This window comes from Struthio camelus, chromosome 6, assembly GCF_040807025.1.
Source record: "Struthio camelus isolate bStrCam1 chromosome 6, bStrCam1.hap1, whole genome shotgun sequence".
NCBI classification, from domain to species: Eukaryota; Metazoa; Chordata; class Aves; order Struthioniformes; family Struthionidae; genus Struthio; species Struthio camelus.
The window spans coordinates 9,437,399-9,461,695 of NC_090947.1; the positions used below are offsets into that span (position 1 = coordinate 9,437,399).

The window sequence follows — 24,297 nt, forward strand, 5'->3', positions numbered from 1 at the left end:
AGCCTTTACGCTCTGATCTCAGAACCACTCCTTGACGTACAGTAGTTTTAGGAGTGATTTTAGCCGTACGCTGCTGACAGGATCAGCTATTAATCAAAGGAGCAACACAAGTCCAAAATAATGAGGGAGAGAAAAGGTCACGCTCTACTGTGCTATGCTGCAAACTTGGAGCTCCTGTTTGCAGACAGCTCAGACAGAAAAAAATGCAATAAAAGTGCAAAATGAGGTGTGGCCCAGCCATATTATGTGTTTTCAACAAAACAGTTTTTTATCAGTCCAACTTGAGCTGCTTGTTTTAAAAATGTCAGACACGGTTTATTTCAGTTTGTTTTCAAACAACTGAAATCAACAAAGCCAAAAGCAGAGCAAGCCCGTAGTCGCTGTCTGCATCATCTCTTTCGATTTTTTGACGGAGTTGGATGAAACTCCCTCTCAATAAAACTAGTTCAACCCTCTTGAGGAAAACAAGACTCAGCAAGAACAAGACTAGATTCACGTGGGCAACACTGTCTTTTGATGTGGTGTAAGTGGCGGGCTCTGCAGGGCCCACCTGGGCGGGTTATTGCCGTGCAGCGGCGTCTTGCGATAACGGCAGGCAGCCCTGGAGGAACGCGCCAACGACCCGGTGGTTGAAATGAACGGCATCTGGAGCTTCAAATCTTGTCATGCAGTGCCATCTCGAGGTTTCCTGGAACAAAATGGACTTTCTTCAAAACTACACGTAGTTTTTAATTGGTCCTACGAGCTCCAGATCTGCCCGTCTGCCCGCCGGAGATGTCCCCACTGCACGGGCACAGGGAGCTGCTCTCCCTCTGGCCGCAACCAAACGGGACCAACCAAAGCGGTGCCAGATAGCACGTGCCCTGCCCCGAGGTGTCCCCCCACCCCATGCCCCATGCCCCATGCGGGACCATCAGAGGAAAAGCCCAGCGAGAGCAGCTGGATGGTTTCCCTGCTGCGTCCCGGAGAGACCGTGGAGGCCACCAGAGCACGGAGGTCACCAGTGCGTGGAGGCCACCAGAGCGTGCAGGCCACTAGAGTGTGGAGGGCACTAGAGCGTGGAGGGTGCCAGGCTGGGCCCCACGAAGTCAGAGCCAGGCCGGGTGCCTCTCCCCGTCCCCACACCCCATCACTTGGGGGTCCCCGTCCTGGTGAAATCTATCTCTCTAGGAAGGGCGATGAAGCGCAGACGTGGCACCGGCAGGAGTGGACCCTCGCCTGGGAAGGGGCTGCTCTGAAGATCACGATTTGCGGCTCTGTCGCCTGGCTGGGCAGACAGCGTTCGTCCTTCTCGTGGCAGTTGGGGAAGGTTGGTTATGTGGATGGCGGCCAGGGAGGGTTGGTTACATGGAGCTCGGGGACTTCATGGCAGTGTTGGTGTTATGGTGGTGGGAGTGTTGCCCCGCGCCTGTGAGCTGCGGCGGCACCACCTGCTCGTGGGGCCGCCCCGGCTGGCCACGGCGCCAGAGCGAGCTGCAAGGCAGCCGCAAGGACAAGCTGGAAGAGCCAGGCTTGGAGGAGCAGCCTGAGGGACACATATGGGCATTTTGCCACGTTGAGAGGGCATGGGGAGGCCGGGCTGGGTGGAGGCCAGGCGGAGGCCATGGAGCGTTGAGGAGGGGTGAGAGGAGCCCATGCAACGCCAGGGCAGCAAGGAGGCCTCAGGATGGCACCACGTCCGCGATGTTGTGTGCAGAGCACATCCACCATGTCGTGCTTGTGGAGACTGTGTGCACCAGGTTGTTCCGGCAGACACCACGTCTGCCATGTCGTGTGCAGAGCATGTCTGCCATGTCGCGCTTGTGGAGACTACGTGTGCCAGGTCGTGCCTGCGGACATCACGTCCGCCATGTTGTGCGGAGAGCACGTCCGCCATGTCGTGCTTGTGGAGACCACGTCTGCCAGGTCATGCTGGCGGACACCACGTCTGCCATGTTGTGCGGAGAACGTGTCCGCCATGTCGTGCTTGTGGAGACCACGTCTGCCAGGTCATGCTGGCGGACACCACGTCCGCCATGTTGTGCGGAGAACGCGTCCGCCATGTCGTGCTTGTGGAGACCACGTCTGCCAGGTCGTGCTGGCGGACACCACGTCCACCATGTTGTGCGGAGAACGCGTCCGCCATGTCGTGCCTGTGGAGACCACGTCTGCCAGGTCGTGCTGGCGGACACCACGTCCGCCATGTTGTGCGGAGAACGCGTCCGCCATGTCGTGCCTGTGGAGACCACGTCTGCCAGGTCGTGCTGGCGGACACCACGTCCGCCATGTTGTGCGGAGAACGCGTCCGCCATGTCGTGCCTGTGGAGACCACGTCTGCCAGGTCATGCTGGCGGACACCACGTCCGCCATGTCGTGCTTGTGGAGACGATGTCTGCCACCTCGTGCTTGTGGAGACCATGAGGGGCGGCTGGAAGCCTTCCGGAAGGTGAGAACCGGGGACGGGGGGGCCCGCTGGGGCTGAGTTTTGGGAGGTTTGGGACAGCGCCACAGAGCAGCAGCTGGGCTGCCGGGGAGGCGACGAGCGCCCCTCTCCCGACGCGCGGGGCGGCGGTCGGGGTGTGCTGGGGGGGCCTCGCCCCTTCCACCGCGCCCGCGGAGGACGGAGGGGAGCGGCGGGAGCCCTCACCCCCCCTCCCCGCCGCGGCCCCGCTCGGCGCTTCCCGCGCGGGCTGCCGCGGGCGGAAGCGGCGTTCGCGCCTTCCGCGGCCGCTCGGCTCTTTCCGCCTCCCCGGCGGGGCGCTTCGTTCGTTTCCGCGGCCGCTCGGCTCTTTCCGCGGGGGCCGGCGGCGCGCTCGGCCGTTCCCGCCGCCCGCCGCGCGCTCGGCGGTTTCCGTGAGCGCTCGGCGGTTTCCGTGCGGGGCCGCGGCGCTCTCGGCGCTTGCTCCCTGGCTGGCGCTCCTCAGTCGGCCGCTGCCTGCCTGTCGCCGGGCTGGGAGCGCCTGTGTGTGTGTGAGTGACGCGGCGGAGGTGTAGTTTGACGCGGTGTGTTACGTGGGGGAGAGAATAAAACTGCGGCGAGATCCTAGGCGCGAACGAAAGCAGTGACGGAGCAGCCTGGTAACCGGTAAGAGGAGGAAGGCGCCCAGCAAACAGGGGCGGGGGGGAGGGAAGGAAATGGAGCCCGGCGGGGACCAGGGGGAGCCGCCGGGCGGCAGGACGCGGGGGCCCGGCCTTGCAGCGCCAGCGGGAGGGGCGCCCGCTTTAAAGATGGAGCCGAGCCCTGCAACATCCCCGCCGCCGCCGCGCCGCGAACAAAGGATAATGGCGGATGGGAGCCGGCCCCGGCGGCGGCGGCGGCCGCCACGGCCAGGCGGCGGCGGCGGCGACTCTGGCGGCAGCCAGCGGCGGCGCTCAGCGCGGCGGGGAGAGGGGGATCGCGCCCCCCGGCCCCGAGGAGGAGGAGGAGGAGGAGGAAGACGACGAGGGGGGAGAGAGGAGGAGGAGACGGCCGCGGCGGTGCCGCCGGCGGCGGCGGCTGCACACCCACCCTCTCCCCCCTCCGCGGCGGGGTGGCGGCCCCTGTCCCCCCCCCCCCAACCACCACCACACCGCCTCCACACAACTCCTCACGGGTCGTCTTCTTTATTCTTTTTTTTTTTTTAATTTTATTTTAATTCTTGTTTTCGCCTGGCTGTGGCCGGCGCAGGGCGAGCGCGGCCTCCTCGGCGGCTCGCTGCCGGCCGCCAGCCCTGGCCGGGGCCGCCTCGGCCGCCCACCCGCCCCCGCTGCCCCTTCTTTTTCCCCAGAGTTTCACTACCCGGCGACCTGAGCGTGCTGTGTCAATAAACAAACTCCTGCGATTAAAAACAAATCAAAAACAAAAAAGAAAACACCCCTCCCACCGCCACCACCACCACCGACAACAAAACACGCGGGGTGCTCCTAGGCGCTGTAACGTGCTCTCTTAGGCTCTGTAACAAGAAGTTTTTAATAAAAACCGTGCACTGAAGTTTGGGCCGGCATCTGACTTGGTGGTTTACTTTCATTGGAAGTGTCGGGGGCATGATCGTATGCGGAGGGCTGTAAAACCGGCGAACTTACTCGGTCACCCAACACCGCCTGCCGTTAAAATATAGGAGGGAAGATCTTTAAGGCTGACGCTCAGATCGCATAACCAAGATACGGTTCCTTTTTGCAGCGTGTTTCTTTCCTGTTAGTATTTTTAACTGAAAGTGAACTTGAGCCTGGCGGTGACCGGTTAATCTCAGTTTGGGGTTTGCTCTTGCCAGTTTTGCACAGACTCCTCAGCGCTGCACAAATGAGCAGGCTTTGACCTCTATCAGTGCTTTAATAGCAAATGTCAGCTAAACTGTCCTTGCCACGTTCCACCAGTCCTACCTTGCCTTTGACTGCTGCGCTGGGGGGCTTTCCCTCCCCGCCCCTTTATTGTCTAGCATAGAAGATACTGTTTTGACCTTATTTACTCTTGCAAAGCCTGGATTTCTGCATCTTTGTGCACAGTAATAAGTGAAAATGCTCTGGCAATCTCTCTTAAAAACGTATTTTTAACTAAAATTTTTTATGCCTGTCAAAAGTATATGCAAGGATTAAAAAAAATATGGGTCATGTGGCTTTTTCTTCCAAAAACACTTTTTTGGGTTTTTTTTTTCCCCTCCCCTCAAGAACTAGTTTCCTAACTCTTAAATAAAAGGCTAGAAACTTATTTGAAAATACTGAATATCTCTTTTCAATTCCAGTGTAACCACCAAGCATTATATTTTGAAATACTAGAGCTCCTGAAGTTCTGCTTCTCCCTTTCCCTGTGTCATCAAACGTAGGTTTTTACTCTAAAAGGTGAAGTTCCGGAAATGCCTTCTTTTATTCAAGATGGGCATGTGCGATTTGTGTAAGTGTCTAGATAGGCCTGTCCTTTCTCGCATGTGGAATTTGTTCTCTGTCGTTTCCACCACTTCTGTTGAAAAGAAAGCCAAGGTGTTCTACATCGCTTCACTCTGAAAAATACCAACGTGAGAAGAGGGTTTCTAAAGTTGCAATTGATTAATAGACATCTGTGGACTTCAGTGAGCAATGTAGCCATTGATAGTGATTAAACAGAACATAGTGTTTGGTGTAATTCATTCATTTTTGGTTTGATGGACTATTCACTTCATTTTAAATACAAAAATGTGACAGTAAACCTTTGCATGTCGTTATTTTGTAGCTTTAGAAACATAACATTTTGTTTATCCCCAAACCATTCTATTTCATGATAGAGCGCAGGACTCTCACATCAACATATTCTAACTCTTTCCCTGCGTTTCCCTGTAAACTTTGTATCCTCACTGACAGGAGAGAAAAGAGAGCAGGAAGGTAATGGTGTATTTGTCAAGCATAGCTTATGGGTGACCTAAAAAGAAATACTGTTTGGATGTAGGAAAGTAGAGTATAATAATTCTTCACGTTTTTTTAAATTTCATTGGTGGAACGACCAGTAATATTTGGCGTTCAGATTAGTACTCTCAGCTTTTGTATCCAAGTCTGGAATAAGTGGTCTGCATCTGATCTGTATTAAATACCCATTGTTTTCCCATATTTTTTGGAAAGGAAAGTGTAAGGGTGCCTACTACCCCAGGGGAGAGGAAAGGTCTGAAAGGAGAGAAAGGTCTGTTGATCCAAAAAATTCAGAAACAACTAATTTAGACTGTCAAGTCATCAGTCTATCTGCTTCCTGGAAACTTAACACCAGTGCAGCTATTGCTGGTACTGGTATCAAATATAAAATATTCTGTGGTACCTTATCTTAATCGGGAAAGTAGCTGTTCTGCTGCAGTAAGAAGTAAACAGCCTCTTCTTGCATAGCTTCAGCTACAGCTCTCGAGGTGCAAATTTTGGTAGTAGACAAGGCCCTGCCTAGGAATTTCTGTTGACACCCGTGTGAAACAAACGGGATATTCACACTTCACCTCTATTTTAGGATCTCTGTGAGCAAGTGGAGATCAGTTACTCATGCCTCACTTCTCAAGGCTTTTTTGCAGTGAGAAGGCCTAGCTAGCTTTCTGCCTGTAATTTAAAGTTATTTTCATGGAAAATGACAGTAATCCTCATCAACAAAAACAGCCCTCCTGGGCTTGGTTTGAGCTCTCCGGTGCCCTCTCTGCATACGGTTGAAGTTCCGTGACCATTCAGTGAAGTTTTTTTCTCTAAATCAAAAATTATGTTGCCTCATCTGCAGTCTATGTGGTCACGTTTCATGGTGATTATGAAAATCTGAGCGCTCTCAGCGGTTAGTGATTTTCTTTTCACTTCTCCCAGCTGTTAAGTTGTTCATACCTACTTTATTCTTAAGCTTTTAGACCACTTGATTGTACCACAAGTAAAAAAGTGAGTGAGAGTAAGCGCTGCACCTTCTGTTGTTGCACGTTTATAGAACAGTCTTGTGAGCTGTGGAGAAGGTGAAGACGTGCTTGGGTCTAGTAGCTCTTTTAGGAATGCTAGGTAAAGCAGCAGCTGGAAGCAGACGAGAAGCAGACAAGGATTTCCACATTTCATGCTGCTGCTGTTTTTTCTGGCGGTGCTGGATTTAGAGTATCCTGTGAGGAGCAGAGGAAAAAGAAAACAGCAGATGCTGGAAGAGCCTCTTAAGGGGAGAGGGTAAAGAACTTGGAGGAAGTTTATGTGTGTCTATATGTGTGTGTACACACATATATATGTATGTATGTATACACACACACACACATACATTTATGTATATATTTACATGTGTTTAAAATAGCATTAGATACAGGTTAGGTACGCTCAGTGATTTTGAGCAGACTGCCTAGGTAGAGCGTTTCTTTCACGCCTTAAGATGATAAGCATACCTACTTTTCTGACAAGAGTAGCGTGAGATTTGCTATTTGTCGTAAATCTGAGACCGTCAGGTGGAAGATGGAGTTCCAAAGATAGGAGAGTCCTGTCAATTGCTGTTCTGGACTTCATTACTTGTCAATTTAATCTCTGAGATAGGCCAGCACTAGCTGCTTCAGACAAAGCTGCAGGAAGTCTCGTAGTGAACTATTTTAAAGCTATCTCCATGCAGAAAGTTGAAACATAAATACCTATCTCTGACGTTTCCATACTCGTCCTTCCCTTCCCTCCCTCCCCCCAAACAAGTGGTTTGTGAAAATCTCTCTCTGATCCTCTCTGTGTTATTCCAGTGGTAGCTTGGTTGGTTGATGAGGTTTTTATTACTTTATTACTTTTTCCTATTTAGAACAGCTGTAAAGCTGGGTCCTGTGTTCCTCTTGCAAAGAAAAAACTTCAGATAGCTTTTGAAACGTAGAAAAGAGCAGGATCTTTCCTTGAGAAGAGGCTGACTTGAGGAATAAAAGCTGCATGGTATGGTAGCCCAAGAAAACCAGGAATTCCTGAAGCATGCTTACTGACTGACCGATTGAAACTGGTTCCACATACATTTTTTTGACAGTATTATGGGCTTAAGCAACCTCCACGTCTGGCCATTTGTTCATGTCTTCTCTATTGCACTGGCACAAATGTTTCGGGCCACTGCTTGTAAAGCTGACTGGAATGATCCAGCGGGGTGAGGAGCAGGGAGCTTATTTTTCACCTGGCTCGTTCCCTTCCCAGGTTGCTGCATGGCTGCACAGCCTAATCAGGGAAGGGATGGGACTGCAAAGAACAGCACGATAGGAGCAGTTTAAACAGCAGTGCTGCTAAATGGGAAAATGCAGCCTACGTACGTTTTTGAAATTATTCATGCGTTTATGAGTGGATGACATGGATCCTGTTGTGGTTCTTTCTGTTGTGGTGCTGGGTGATCTAAGTTTAAGTTTTTACATGTGTTACATGTAAGTAAATGAACATGAGCAACAGCTGTTCCCCAGCGTCAGTGCCATGTGCACATACAATTTGCTGCACTACTTTTATACTTGGCTTAAGCACTTTTTATCTTGTATATTTTTTTATCAGCTGTTACATTCACATCCTCGGTCCTGTTCTTGCATGATTTCTTGTTCATCTGTTCTAATCTCTCATGTACGTTCTGCTTAATCATCTCTCCAGCTCCTGTACAATCTCTGGTGGCCGCTTGGTCCCAATATTACATGCGTCTTTCTGGTAGATGCTCCCGCAAATCTTCTCTCATTCTGTACTGCTATTCAAACATCAATCCAATTTGCTGGCAGACTATCCCTTGCATCTCTTCTAGCGCTGAATGTAAAATCTTTTCCCATCTAGTTTATCTTTTAAACCCCATTGAACAAAAGAAGGGAAACATTTCCTTGCCTTTTTCTGCTGACTCTTCCTCTGGCTCTGTTGAGCTGGCCCTGCCTCAAACACTCCTGGTACATGTCCGCTCCTCCCAGTGACAAGGAAAATGAGCAGTTTATTAATTTGTGCTTTCATACACTGCAGAGGGCTTTCTCTTGAAAAAAGCCTGAGGTGTTATAAAAGTAGCACTCCTGCCCCTCTTTGTGAAACTCATCGGAATTTTTCTCGTCTGTGCTGCTAGGAAAATTCTGGGAGATACCAAGGGAGGGAAGAAGTGGAAAGGGCTGTGTGCACTGTGCACTCCTGCCACAGCATAGTACCAACAGAAGTCCGTTGCTGTGGCTTCAGCTGAGCTGATGCAACTGACTGTGGCCCTCAAAAGACAGATATCTTCCTTCTCTCCTGCTCCTGGTTGTGTGGTGTTGGCCCATCCCTTATACTGGCTGTATTGTTTGTTGCGCAGTTTAATGAGTCAGTTCAAATTACTAATCCAGGAGAAAACTTTCTTTTTTGTCAGGTTAGTTTTCTTCTGGATGAGTGAGTTGGATCAGTTTGTGATTCAGATCCTTTTAGCACCAACACTGGTGCAAAATTGCAGTGAGATGTTGGGAAAAGGAAGAAGGAACACAACTTTGCCCCTTCAGCAGCAGAGTGCTGCTAGGGCAGTTCACCAGTCTCATGGAACTGCAGCACAGATTTGTTTCTGAGCAAAAGAGGCTCTGTCCATGGTGATCAGAGCTACGTCAGCTTGTCTTTACTACTAGCTGTAACACAGTAAGCGTTTCAGTTGAAGAGAAAAGCATGAGAGGGGAATTTCCCTGTCTTGAAAGCCTGGTGACATCTGTGTGGTTGAACTAGCTACACCTCATCAAAGGTAGGTTTCAGTCTTACCAAGAAACTGGATCAGAGTAACCACTGAGTCCCCCTCTTTATGAGGAGCCCAGTCACATGGGAAGAATCAGATACAACATTCCTTTAACCAAGCCTGAACTGAAAGACAAAGTTGCAGAAGGGATCCAGGTCCACATCTTGGTATGAATCCGGTCAGCCCCTCCCAACAGTTGGCGCAAGGTTCCTGGCTGGTGAGCTAGCTATGGTTTTGCTGTTATTACAAAATGATAAATGGCTTGGCCTCTCTTCCTGATTTTAAAATAATAATTGTGGCTCAGACTGTGTTAGCATGAATGTTGGAGCATAAGATTAACATGCATTGTATAGCTAGTGCACCTCATTCTGGGCTCGGCAGAGGAAGGACGATCATGACAAAGCAGCTGTTTCTCAGGGATGGGACTGTTTGAAAAATGCAGCTCTCTGCCTGATCCTCAGAAAGTTCATGTTGACAGCGCAAAAAAAGATTATCCCATTTTCAGCCTCCCACTCTTAAGTGGAGTCATCAGTAACGTGGTAATGATCACATTACAGAATATAGATGTTTGCTTTTTTTCAATCTCTTTCTCCATTCACTTCGTCTGTGATTTGACGTACTTTACTTTCACTGGCAGGCCTGGCTTACGTGGACTCTGCCTCACTTTCTCTGTTGCTGTCCCTGTGCTTTTAGCACTGGTGCAGCTGTTTGGGAGGCTGTGAGGTGAAATGGATTAGAGAATCGGTCTAGGTTAAAAATAACTTGCGTTTTCTGATGTGTTTATAATCCAAATTGCTTTTGTAGTCCCACTTCTTATACAGCCCCACAGACGTAAGGGTACAAATAAGAAAGAGAGAACAGGGAGGAAAGCAGAGCCTGAGTGAGCGCTGCTGCCAACAGAAATTCTTGTAAGGCTGTAGTTGCAGAAAGCGAAATGGAGATTTTCTTGTTTATGTGATGAACTAATGCAAGACACGTTCCGTGTCTTTCTGGTGTTTCCCCAGTGGCTCCCATTGCCTGTTCAGGGTTGTAGTTCTGACCTTCAGAGTTACCTGCCAGTCACATCTCTGTTCCACCAAGGCAGCTGTGTTGCCCACAGGTAATTCAGTTCTTAACATCCAGCTGAAGTATGTGAAAAGCAAGGTCAATTTTTCTTAGTTATGGAGATGATACTCGTGCAGAGTAGGTCTGCCTGGCAATCACAGGAAGGATTTTTTTCATTTCAGAGGCTTTCCTGCACTGTCGAGACAAAGATAGAAATACATGAAAAATAAACCAAAATCCACTCAGGTGTTTACAGCCAAAACTATTTTACTACAAAATTTGGTCACTGTTTAGTTTTGGTTGTTTTGCAGGGAAAGAGCAGGTCACAGATTTAATCTTGGTATATTAAGTTAGATAAATGTTTCTGCTAGGCGTAGGCCTCAACCCTTTTGGTTTTAATATTGCAATGCATTTTGTGAATAGGAGGTGTTTAGAAGCTGTACGAGGATGAGGTTTTAAGGAAGTGCTGTTTTTCTTATGCATGCCTGAGATATACGCTACTGTAGCACTTTAACTTTAGAACTGAAAAAAAGTTTTCACTTGAGAGCACTGAAGCAAAAACAAAATCTTTCTTTACTGTCTCTTAAAAAAGAAACAAAGCTCTAAAATTATAACAAAAAGTATGTTGCCTCTGCAGATTTTGGCTATTTTGAGTTCATTTCAGACATTTGGCTTTGTATGGGGTACTTATCAGCCTTGTATAACTAGTTCAGTCTATCTTATTTTCAGATGAGCAGTTCTCATGGTAACCCATTAATAAAACAGTGAAAACATCAATCTGAAACATCCATTTTGTTGTGGGTTTTTTTTCTGAACTCTTTAAAAAGTTTTTTAAACAAAGACTTTGCAATATTTATCAAGTTATATCACTTCATGTTTTTACCCTGTGGATTGAATTGTAGAAATACCATGTATGCTCCAAGCATCAAACAGAATGAACAGTGGGGTTTTTTTTATATAGTTTATGCCTATAAAACTGCAGCATAAATATATGAAGAAGTATTTTTTTATGCGTGGTTGCTTTAGCCCCTGACGTTCAGAAGTGGGTTAGAAACATTCACATGGAACTGTAGGGTCTTGACAATAGACAAAATCACAGCACAGACACAAATTGTTACATAAAATTCTCTCATCAAGTTTAATTTTACTGTTGATATTACCTAAAACTTGATGTACTTGCCCTGAATTTCTTAACTGATTTGATAGTGCTCTGAAATAGAAAAATGGAATGAGAACAAGTGTAGTCTTTATCACTTTGACATTTCAACATCAGACCCCTTCCAATCTGCAGTAGTTTGCTGAGGTGGCCTACAGTATGCACACCCCAGGCTTTTGGTTTTGTTCTATTTCTACAGGAGCAAAACGAGTGAGTGATGAAATTCAGGTACCTAATGTAATGTATCAAGGGGCTGAATAAACAGTGCTAAATACTGAGAGTTGCCTTCCTTCATAATAGGAAGGGGAAAGAAACATTTATTCCAGAATTTCTGGGACTTTCTAGAGGATGAAGTTTCAAAATATAAATTTACACTCAATATTACATTAGAGTGTCATCTTGGATCGGTGTAGTCTCTCAGAACTTGCAGTCCAGTACGGTATTCTATACATGTGAAGAGTATGATATATTGTCACCCTGTAAAATTAACCCAGACTCTAGAAATGAATTACTTTGGAATTGAAAGATTTCAGGTAATAATAAACATGTGTTTCTATGGGTATCTGTTTTTGTAGCTTTCTTACCTATGCTTCCATTAAATCACACCTGATCCCTAATTTAAACTTACAGTTAAGGAAATGCCTGTATTGAGGTGATTTCTTTCTCTGCTAGCGCTGCAAGATTGCCATGTGTTGTGTTCATGGCCTTTAGGCTTGGAGCATTCAGGTTAACCAGACTGATGTGAGTCAGCCAGCCTTAACGCGCTATGGTTTTTTTTAAGAAGTTGTTCTTGTCCTGCTCTGAGCAGCAGAGAGAGCTGGGTGATCTTCTATAGAATTTTAAAAGTAGCCTTTTCTTTCTTTTTTTTTTTTTTCCCCCCTAACCAATTTGCCACGGACCCAGTGATCCAAAATATGTGAAGATCTGTGCTGCGTATATGTATCGCAAAGTCTGTGCAGCAGACGCTGTTATTAAATGTCCTTGGTTTGACCCAACTGCATCATAGTCCCTCTAATTCACTCCTAGGACAGTAGCTCTGTTGAGCAGTCAGTTGTTGCTCCTATAGTTGTTTGTTGAGTGCAAGTTTCAGTAGTTTTCCCACCTCAGAGATGACCGTTCACTCAGAGCAAACGTGAATTTTGCACTACTGTGGATTGGGGGTTGCAGCACTTCCTCCAGCTGGTGCCTCTGAACTGGGATGTGTAAAGACACATGGACAGAGATCCTTAAAACATGTCAAAATGTTTTCAAATACTTCTTGCAGCAGTTAAGTGGGCCTTGCTCTGCCAGAATGACTGATGGGGCCGTAAAAGGTCATAAAGACACGGAAATGCATAAGGAGAAAAGCAGATACCTATTTGTATGACTGTGACACAGGTCAAGAGGAACTCTCAAGTCCTGACAGGTCTACACAGTGGAAAAAAGGAACATGCATACGACCTTCGATGGATTGTAACCTTGCTACCTTGGCATCATTCTCTGCTCCAACTACTCCCTCTGTTGTTGATGTGGACATAGTCCTCTTTTCTGACATCATCTCCCATATTCTCCCCCTCACTGGGGAGGGAGGAGGTATCTGTACATTTGCAGAATTGGCTCTTTCCTTTCTGTCATTCTGTGCTGCCTTAGCTCTTCCTGCCAGAAGACCTTCCCATGCTAGTATGTGCTATGAAAGGAGGGGGCCCAAAACATGCCTCTTGTTGAACAGCACAGCAGGATAAATTATAGGGCGTATCTAGATGGCTGGGTGCTACCAGAGCACTATTTGTAAAACGCTCACCGAGCCAGCCAGGTGCAACCCGCCTCCTTACGCAGGAATCATGAAGCTGCTTTAGTGTGGCACTGAGCCCAAGCTAATAATCCTTGCTAAGAGGCAGGGTTTACCAGCTCAGGCGCAGTGCCTGATTAGCAGAACGGAGATGTTAAGTTTGTTATACCCATTGCTATACTTGCATTATGTGGGTTCAGGCTATGTTAATACACTACATGGCTTTTAGACTGAAGTTGATTCACGTCCAGCCAGCTTGGACCATGTACTGAGCAGATGCAGTCCCCACCCCTCCATATGAACGTGCCTGCTGTTTGCAGAAGTGAGCACTACTAGTAAGCATCTAGTAGCATCACAGAGACTGCCTTTTGAAGTCATAAAATAGTTTTCTCACTAGTTTTAGTACAGATGCAATCTTCTTTTTTTTTTTTTTATTAAAAACTGCCATCAAATTAGAGTTTGTTGCAGTTTAGCGCTAGATGTTGAAGTGCACATGTGAGAGGTTGTCTGGCTTTGTGTCACTGCAGTCGGTTGTGTTGAGAGATCACAACTTCAAATCATGTAAGCTTTATTCCTCAGTTTTCCACCCACTATTGTTTTGGACAAAGATAAAAGGAGAATAAAAGGGACGAGAAAGTAAACCTAGTCACCAGCAGCTATGCTGAAAGTGATTATTAATTTACTAGGCCTGTATCAATCGCAAAGAACTTGAGTTGATGATATATTCACTGGGAGGACCAGCTCCCAAACGCTGTCATGAAAATCATCAGATGCCCATATTTTACATTTTATTAAAAATATCTGCGTACAAATGATACCGTTCAGATGCAGTTGTGATTTTTATTGAATTACTGACAGCTGCATAGAGCAAAGTGAGCCACAGAGCTTTCACTGGACACATGCAGAAAAAGTATACTTTAATATTTTTTACATGGTTTCGTTTCTGTAAGACAACAACTTTTCTACAGTTAGTAGGAATTAGAAGAAATGAGTATAGGGTGCAGATGAGGTGCTTTTTAAATTAAAAAAAATAATGTCAGAGAAAAGATGGTAAGCTGCAGTAGTAAACTGCAATCAATTTGAATGTGAATACACAGTATAAATAGAGAAGAAATTGGTAACAAATGTGTAAGTACTCTAAGATGTGCTAAATTCTTAGAAATAAGCATGTTCTCCAGAAGTCTTTGTGAACAGCTTGTATATACTGTCCAGGACACCCTTAAAAATCTATTTTCTCTAAAATTTCAGTAGGTTAGATCCCTTGATGACTCCATATTGAGTGAGATAAAGCAGTATAGATTAACCTTGAATTCGATTATAGATTATGCATGTGTACAAGCACCTGCTGGATACTCTTATATCCATCAAATCTATGATACAGGAAATAAATTGCAGTTAATTACTGTCAGATTTTCTTTTCCCTTTAGAAAGCTTGAAGGCAGAAAATGTAGATGTTAGTACAATGCCGGCAGTGCAGAACGAAATCCAGCAGCGAAGAATATTCAAGCAACAGTCAGGCATACGTCCTGCATGCGGACGTTCTAACTCACCTTCTTTCTGGGATATGTCGGCTTTACTGTGCTGCTGCTAATAAAAAACCAAAACCTGGAAGTGATTTCTGATGCGAGTGCTCTACTCTAGCTCTGAGATCAGATTTTAGGTCTTTGTCCCTTGTTTCAGAATCTGACACTGCCTTTCCTTTTGTGAAAGGGAGATTGAGCATGCAGACAACTTTAAACCAAGTGACTTGCTCATTACTTTAGTCATTTAGATATCTAAATCTGTTAAGTGTGAGAAATTTTCACTGATTCTGGAAGCGTAGCTGTAACTGCGCTCGAAGTTTGGCTAGGAACATGCGTTTCTCTCAACAAGTCTCCATCATGAGCCAGAAAAGTTTGTTATGCGTAATCAAGGTTCCTGACTGCGTTTCTTCTGTGAACTGTATGCAAATAGAAGTTAAGATAAATTGTTATCCTCACTTGCTTTGGCTGTTACAGTGTATGTTCAGTCAACAAAGCATTTTCAGACACTTCTCTGAGTGTCATGTTGATGTAGACAGAAATGGGACTACCGGTATTCTATTAAGCTGATAGTTTAATTCCACTTTGTATAAGATCTCTTTAAAGTGAGATTTATTTTTTCTTGTAAGGTCGATATCAGATATTTTAATTTCAGTGACAAGAATTTTTTCCTTTTTTCATTCTCCAGCTTGCCTGGCAGATTGTCACCTTTGAATGCACGTAATCTGAGGAATCACCTCCACTGAGGCAGTTCTCTTACTTATGCTGCAAGTTGGTAGACGTGGCACTGAAGGAAGCTATTTCCCCAGGCCCTGCACTGCCTGGCCCTGACCCTGAAGCTGGCATAAACACTGAGTGGCTATGTGGTGAACTGGTCCAGGGAACTAATGTGGTAAAAGGCAGTTGTAGTAGGAATCAGCAAACTAAGCTGTCTTGACAGTATAGCACATAGTGTTTTGTCACCCAAAGAGAGAGCAGGGCAGGAAGAAAGGTGGTGGTGGCAGTCCCAGCTTAGGGTGACAGTGAAACTGGTATAAATTGCAATTCCTGTGCCAACCCACTGCAGTCATTAGGGACAGAGAGAGAGATAATTATGAGCCTGTCTTGTCCTGCAGAGCATTTATTACTGGCTATTTGGAGTCGTGTGTGTTAGCTGTAAATAAAATTATTTGTCTCTGAACATTTTCAATCTGGCAGTCATTGAATGGGATTCATAAAGCCGCTGCTCACTCACTGCTGAAAGGACTGCCCTGCTGCAAGGTAACAGTGAAAACATTGACAGATTTCCTGTGAGTGTCCTTAACAATTACACTGAAAAGGTGAAAACAAATAGTGGCGTACAAGTGTAGTGTTTGATGACCTTTTCAGTGCTTTCGTGATGGATCTGTGGCTTAGTAAAACCATATATAGTAAACAGAGAGTGAGTTGAATTCCTGGAACTTTAGACTGTGGAGCTGTATTTGCTTTCTGAGCAATTGTACTGATATGCCTGCTATGAATAAATCAGAATACAGAACTTAGCATACACTGCTTGAGGAACAGATGTTCCCTCCACGCTTTGGCATGGCTTTTCAACGCTCAGAACAACCAGTGAAACCAGGAGTGGAGTACGCACAACATTCATATAGTTACATGGCGTTGATGTTAAACTGCCAAAACCGAAAAACTACTATCTTATTTATTTTCCTGTTTGAACATCCTAGAATTGATCTCATGCCAGAGATTACCAAATATATTATCACGAATAGAACACAGAAGGGGGTGAAATGAAGTCCACACCGATTCAGAACAAGATGATGTAAATGATCAATGTAAAAGGAAAAGTGCTTTATGAGATAATGTAATCTTTTAAATACATTTAGCTTTCTCTGTTTGTAGCTACGAATTTTTAAAGATTTTTTTTTTTCAAGGAAGGAAGGAGTTATTCACATTTAGTTATTCAAATTTTTGCTTCCAAGTATGTTTTAAAATACCTCCAACTCACTCTGTTCCACGGTTTCCTTACAAGTAATTTGTCTAGAGAAGTCTTCCTTTTTATTGGAGAACTCCTGGGTGGACTGAGATTTGCAGAACAGGTCTTTGCCACTTCTTCCTTGAAGAAGATTTCTTTATGAGCCTTCAACAAGATTTTATCCAGTGTAGAACAGCTGAATTGGACTGCTGAGGACTTTTAAATGTTCTGAAATGTTCAGCTCTTCTTCCGTGGGTTCCTCAGACTTCTGCTCTTTAGAGTCAGATGAAAAAACAGGCTATTTTTCCGATAATGCATTCAGAAGAGACATTTCTAACGTAGCAGTTAGTCAAATATATGTATTTTTAAGCACACACACTTTTGAGGCTCTAAGTGCGTTATGGCAAAAGAGAACATACAATCCTAGCTTAATGAACAGAAATTCAACAAACTGAATATTGAAGCAGTTATTGCTCTTACACTGTAAATAGGTAAACATGGTACTTCCACTGGAAGAAGCTATTTGACCTCCCTCAACACCCTCTCTGCCCACGCACTTCATTGCCCTGAGCAGTTGATTGGCCACATATTGAACTGGATGAGGAAACGAATGTGGCGATAAAGGTGGCCTTTATGGGTGACATGAGGGTGAACGGGCAACTAGCTTACATGGTGCACGGAAGGCTCAAAAGGGGCCAAGGGTTTGTCAGGTCTCTGAGCGCTACTGGTTTTGGAGGCTCTCATGTTGTTCTTCAAAGTCTGAGAGTGTACTTCGAATAAAATAAAATCAGATGTCCTCATCTGGCTGTGGAGGAGAAAGTGACCTTAAAGAGTTGCAAAGGGTGTAACTTAGTGTAAGTCGTGCTTGTTAGGGACCAGTCTGTGACTGTAACAGAGGTCTAAACTGAACCATATTGCCTCGAATGGTGCTTATATTTGATGGCTAATAACGATCCATATACGGGTTAACTGTTAACAGTGAATTGTTGCCATGATGGTATTAAAGAAAAGAAAGGCTTGTAGGGAGAGAGGTATTATGTCTTGTTAGGCCAGCTGATACAACTGAAAAGCAGAAAGCTTTGGGGCGTTCCAGACCTCGTCCAGGTACGAGAGTGGATGGATGGATGGTTTTGTCATCTGCCATAACAGCCACGGCAGTGTGTTTTGTTCTTGGCTTAAGCGGTGTTTGGGAAAGGACCTCCACCTTTCTTCTCTAGCCTGATCCTGGGAGACAAAAGTCCAACTTTGTCTTCAGAGCAGGAAAGCTGGAAAAAGAGGTAGGGAGAAACCAAGGAGGAGCGGAGTGCAAATGTGCAGGAGAGATGCTGGCATTTAGAGGGATATTTGGAATGAGAGATATTAAAAGAAGTAAGAACACCCAAGGAGACCAAAGAAATATGGGTAGGTGGGTACTAAGGAGTGAAGAAGATGTTGATGTGAAAGGTGTGGGAAGACAGGGAGTTGTATCTGCCTGGTTCAGTAAGTAGTTGGGAGGAGAAATAACTGTACTCAGGCTCTAAATACATAGCATTGACGCTTGCTTTAATTAATGTCGATTACAGGGGTTACCGTATCTGTAGTGTCTGTGCAGTATGTGAAGTATCAGTTTTTCATTGTTTTTTAAAATAGAAGTTTATACCTTTTTATACTTTTAGCAATTTTAGATTTGCCGCCTTTGAACTTCACTATTCTGATATTGAGAAAGTGCGAGTTTCCAGTTTGCTTTCCTTGTTATTAATTTAAATATATTTTTAATATTTGAAGCACTTCTTTCTGAGGTAAATAATAAAGTTCTTCCTGGTCTGTATACAAAGGGTTTTCATTACCTCAGATGCTTTCTTTCTCTGAACACCCAAACTCCACAGGATCCATTTTTTAAATGGGGTCCTTACCTCTACGCTGTATCCAGCTGATGATGTAGGGTCCTCTATAAAAATGCCATAATTTGTAAACATTATTCTCTATCTTACTAGCCTTGCATCCTAACATTTTAGCTTTTCCTGTCAGAGGTGCATGTTAAGTTGAATTCAGTGAACTATCTGTAGCAGTGCCCAGGCCCCTTTCCCAAATTCATGCAATTAATGATAACAGTTGTATTTAGATTTTCTTGCAGTGTGTGTAGTTAAGAAATTTCCATGCATTGTGCAACTGTTTGCATTTATTAGCATCAAATTTCTGCTGTCATGTTGTAAATGTGTCTAGTATGAGTAATTAGCTTCTGCTGAACTTCTCTTCCAGTCCTTATTTGGCAAAAAAAAATTATTTGGTATCCGCTGAGTGTTTTGCTGTTTAGCTGCTTACCTCTGGAGTTTTGAGTAACTTACATTACTAAGTATGTTAAGTAATACTAATTCTTTTGAACTATTAAAGAAAACTGTAGATTATGTAAAAGTGATGAGTTAAACTGTCTCTAACTGACGAATCTCGTCAACTTTTTTACCGGTATTTCGTGTTCATACCTGGGATATTTTAGGCAAGCAGATTCTTGTGTGTGTCAACTATCGTTAATAGCTAACTAGTTTTTCAGTTATTTTTATTAAGAATGCTTAGTTCAAAATGAGCTATAGCAGCTCCTAACTTTTTCTCCAAGTGGGGATGTGTATCCTACTTTAAGAGCTTGGAAAGTAGCGTGGAAATGGGGAGGCATGAGCAGGTGTCCAATGAAGAAGATGGTGTGCTCCCTCCGCTCCTGTACCCCTCGCTGCCCCCAAACTTGTGTTCCCACCAGGAAGCCCTGAGGTCGCTAGCTGCTGTTGAGCTCCGGAGTGGTGACTGCTGGGGAAACCAGTGCGAGGGGCCAGGGCAGGCCCCCATCAGTTGGGCAGGAGGAGCGAAAGAGTGCGAGTCTGAGCGCCGACACGAACACAAGACTGCCTGGGGTGTCCCACCAGCAAAGCTTGTTTGGCCTCGGGGTGACACGAGAGCTTTGAAGGGCTCTAAGGATTGGCACTTGTGCAAATAACACAAGGCTAAGCATCTGTACCAAAAAACCTGCAAGTCGCGGTGGAAACTCTCTTAAACTGTGTGTGTCAAGAGTCAGGTCTCGCAGGCAGCTCTCTGCATTACTCGATGCTTTACTGTATGTTGTGGGGAGGTTCTATTTAGGTGTTTGCAAGTCATGTGAACAGTTGTTTTCCCAAATGCTGGGATTGTAGAGGAGGGAACACTTCAAACAGATGATGCATGTGCTGATAATATATATGCAAAAGATGATGCAGGCGCAGAAACCAAGCTTGTAAAATCAGAGGTGTTGATGCAATATAATGTTCCAGTTTTAGGTCCTTTGCTGAACAGTGTGCGAGAAGATGGGAAATTCTTCCTAGGAAAACATTTCCATTTTTCACAAGGAATTTGGCACCGTCCACCCGTGTGCACATTGCTAAATACATGATTCAAGAGACTCCTCAGTTGCACATTTCCTGTGTTCCTAATTCCATTTGTTTAGCTGTTGACTCCACACTTGAGTCACAAATTTCTCTCTGAAAACAAAAGCATTATCTGTTTTGCAACATATTTCAGTCCATAGCCGGGAATTTGTTTTTTAAAGCTCCGTTTTGATATTGGTTGGGAGATGGTGATGCTGCAAAGATCTGCCTGTTCCCGCAGCATGGTTCTGAGGAGGTAGTATTTTGGCTGGAGTCACCATGATACATATGCAGGAATTGGGAGAAAGTTGTCAATTTGCTTGCCTTTGAGGGACTGGCTGATACACCCCCAAAAGTGATGAAACTACTCCTCCTTGAAAATGATAAAAATCAAAAGGGAAGCTACAGTAATCTGCTTTGTAGTTTGCACTTTTGAGAATGCATGTTACTCAGAAAAAATTGGGTGTGTAACCCTCAAGATTACGAGTATTAAAATATAACTCATGCATCAGGGTTGATATGGAAAACCACTTAGGTGTCATTAGTGAAGTCTTTAAGCATAGTTTGGTAATGCACATTATAAATAGTAATAGTGCAGGGAATTACTTTTGTGAAGTTACAGCTTTCTGGGAAATGAAATGTCGCAGGGAAAAGATTCTTGGTACTGTAGGAAAGAAGAAGGTTTTAATATTTGCATGGCCACAGGCTAGTCTTGAAATTCTTATAAAAATTATAATTTACAAACGACTTAAAATTCAGTGAGCCTACAATGAATTTCTTACACGGCCAGGTCACTAGTGTATACATACAGATGCTGTATACCTGTGAGCATTTTGTCAAGAGTAGTACCTATTTTATGTGAAACAGTGAGAGACAGAACAAAACCTCAGGTGCTTAGAAGAATTTAACTTGCTTTTTTCCAAAAAATGGATAGTTTGTTTGTTTGTTTGTTTTAAGTATAAGCTAGATTTAATTATTTGTGTTCATTTCATAAGAACTTTCGAACTGGTGTTGGAAGTAAATCCTTGGTTACTTCAGCATTTCGGTGTTACCACACAGGCGCACGCGCGCGCGCGCACACACACACACATTGATTTGAACAGACACTTTTAACAGTCGGCTGTGTAGATTTAGGTTTATGTATGTTGACTTGCTCTCTTTTTGTGTTAGATGCAGATACTCCTTTGAAATGCTGTTCCATATTTGTTGATTAGTGCTTATTTACCATAAGACCAAAATTTCAGATTATTCTCAGGGATAAAGCGTGACTACTGTTTTATATAACGCCTATCTTCAAAGAGTATTCTCTTTCCAATAATCCTAAAGTATGGTTCGCACTGACATGGAAGTTTCTTCAGCTTTGCGTTTAAAAAGAAAAGTTTTATCGTTCTTAAGAACTGACTGGTTTACTTTGCACAGAGTACTAGGGCTGCTTGCAGACGTTGTGTGGTGGTCCTGGTACTGTCACATATATTGACAGGTTTTAAGTTTTTTTCTCGTTGGGCCAGTAAGGTTCAGCAAGGAGCGGGGGATTCCTTCTCCTTTCCACCTTCCTGCAGATCTGAGCATGCTCTGTCTCCAGGCGCTTTCCTAAAGCAGAGATGCCCTCTGGTTGTTTTTGCCCCAGCTATGAGGAGAGGTGTGGTGGCTCAGGGTAGGCAGAAAAGCGAGTAGATTGGGCAGCACAGAGCAGCATGCAAGATTAGTGCTGTGGATATGGAGGTAATACCCATTCTTCGTATGTTTGGTATTTGGTGTTCTGTATATTTAGTATTGTATATTGCAGTGGTATTGCTATATTACTATTTCGGAGATTTCCCTATATTTTGAAGTTCTTTGTTGCATATAAAGTACTTTCATATCAGTATATAAAGAAGACTGGAAAGTAATTTTCACAGATCGGTGCAGAATTTCACATTCATTACACTCTGCCTACGTGCTTGTTTTTGGAAGTTATGCAACCTCTTTTTATAGAATGGTATGCTCTGGTGATCTAGACTTACTCAGTTATCACTTAAAAATAAAAAGTATCAGGAGCTCTGTAGGATACAAAACTTAGGCCATGAAAAACTACTATGCACCTCTTAACATAAAGATAATTCTTTGCAGTAAAGTTCCTCTAGAAATGGCTTCCAGCATTGTGTATACTGATTGTATAAATACAGAATGGAAGAGACTAAGTCACTGTGGCGTAGGCGCGTGCATGGTCCAGTCATGGAAAGAGTTTGAATGGAGATGCTGCCTATTTAGTTCAGGCTGAAGACGCTGGAAACTGAGTGCTCAACACACACAAAAATTGCTCTAGATTATCTGCAAGCTACAGTTGGAGGGGGGATCTATGGCACGGAGTGCTTGTAAGACCTAATTATGGCGCATTTTCACCGTGGCACTGAGACAGCGCCCTTCCTGACGAAATGCAAGTCACTATTTCAAATTACAGAAGTACTAGATTATCATAGTAAAACTCCTCAAACAATTTTTTATGATAAGCAAAACACATTTTTTTCTCATCTCAGCACTGGATGAGACTGGACCTGTTTTTATGGAAACATTACACTCAGAAAAAGCAACCTGAGGCAGACACGTGGCATGAAAAGTTTTGCCGAAATGCTTAGTAGTTTGGCAACATTTTAATAAGCAAGTGAAAATAATATGTAGTAATGGGAATTCAGCTGCAGTGTTTGCTACCAGATCCACCAAGAATAATGAAATTGCATACCAACAAAGACTTATGACAAATATTGTGATTGTAGGTAACTAAATGACCATGGAATCTGGAGCAGAGAACCAGCAGAGCGGAGATGCAGCCGTTACAGAGGCAGAAACCCAACAGATGACAGTACAGGCACAACCACAGATTGCAACATTAGCCCAGGTATAAAATGATTTGGTATAATAGTTCTACGTATCGGATAATTTTTTTTTAAGAAGGATAACGTCTGCTCGTGAGCCTGAGAAAAGCTTCCATTGATGTGACTCTAAAACAGGTGCTGTGTGTAGTTCCTTTAATTTTTGTCTTCACATTTGTATAGCAGTAGAGATTTTTGACTTCCCCTCACGCTAGGCTGTTTTAGTTCTGAAGAACTGTATGTGTGTAAACTGGAATTTTAACCGAGTAATGAATTACTTGAAATATTTCTAGCATTCTTTCCCGCAAGCATACCATTAAAAGGTATTTTTTCAAAACTTGTAATTTACTGTATTTTTTATATTGACTGGATTGTTTGGCTGTTGTCTTTTCTACTAGAAGCTTGTCTGTAACAATGTGTCTAATGCTGAAGAAAACAAAATGAAAACGTAGGTAAATAATGTAGTAAATACAGCATCTGTCAGATAGGATGAATATGATAAGCGTTATAAGCAAGTGGAACAGTGTGGCATCCGACTGCTCGTGTTTTGCTACTATCTCCTGAATTTCACAGGATTGTTTGCTATTTAGTGAGACCGTAATAGATCTTTTATTAACCCTAAATCCTTTTGGAGAGATAAGAAATTGCACAATCTTAGCTACATCTCTGATTTTGGAACCCAGTTTCATTCTTGGATGCAGTGATGGTTGGCAGAAGCAACTCCATTGTGTAAATGACTACAGAATCTGTTAATGCTCTCTTCTGTAATCATTTTATTCTAAAACTATTTGCAGCCAGCACAGCACAAAGTATTTTTTAGATCACATACTCTGGGGAATTTGATGTTCTTTTAAGTTGCATAATTAATAGCTTATCATTTTATTAATTATGTCTTAAAAAGTCATGACACCTTTCAGTAAACCAGAGCTAGCTCCCTTCTATTCAAGTGATAGTACAGGGAGTGAAACTGTTGCAATGCACAGGGCAATTTGCATTCAGTGAGCTTCAGTATGATTTCACAGGCCACCAGCTGCCCTGCACCAGCTTGCCTCTTTGGGCAATTTTCTCACTATCTAACTTCAGCACAGGATGTAGGTGGTGTGAATAACACTTTAGTGTGCACTAAGTGGAAGTAGTTTATTTCTCTTGCAAAACCGATAAGCTACTTTTTGCTTGGTGTGTGTTAAGATTTAGTGCAAATAAGCCAGTGTGTTTTAAGTTTGTATCCTAACATACTAACCTCCAGGTAGCTAAACTTACAGGTATGTAGTGGATTAAATGCACTTTACTCAGGCAAATTTACCCTGGCACTTGAATGATAATTTTATTTGGGTAAGAAAAAGAGGTGGGATTCTGCATAGCTATGATTAAAGTCCGTGTGAACTACAAATAAAGAAGTAATATTTTCTCCAGTTTCCCATACTGTCATTCACTGTGTTATTTGCACCTTAACAGTTTCCCAGGCTTTGTGGTCCTTATGGAGGTGATACAACAGTCCGGATGTAATTTTGTGTCTTGTTTACAGCAGTGTTACATTATTACAATATTCTTAATCTGTGGAGAGGCTGTAT

At 44.1% G+C, this 24,297-nt stretch overlaps 1 protein-coding gene across 3 annotated transcripts in view; it reads left to right on the forward strand.

Moving 5' to 3' along the window:
• The first annotated feature begins 2,676 nt into the window (after positions 1 to 2,676).
• Positions 2,677 to 24,297, forward strand: part of CREB1 (cAMP responsive element binding protein 1) — a 42,341-nt gene continuing 20,720 nt past the window's right edge. For 2 of the 3 annotated variants that reach the window (XM_068948107.1, XM_068948109.1), the window contains exons 1-2: positions 2,677 to 3,064; positions 22,631 to 22,752. In XM_068948107.1, coding sequence (XP_068804208.1) covers positions 22,639 to 22,752 — 114 coding nt within the window. In that variant the 5' untranslated portion in view covers positions 2,677 to 3,064; positions 22,631 to 22,638. The remainder of the gene's footprint in view (positions 3,065 to 22,630; positions 22,753 to 24,297) is intronic. The other variant, XM_068948108.1, reaches the window with a different exon arrangement.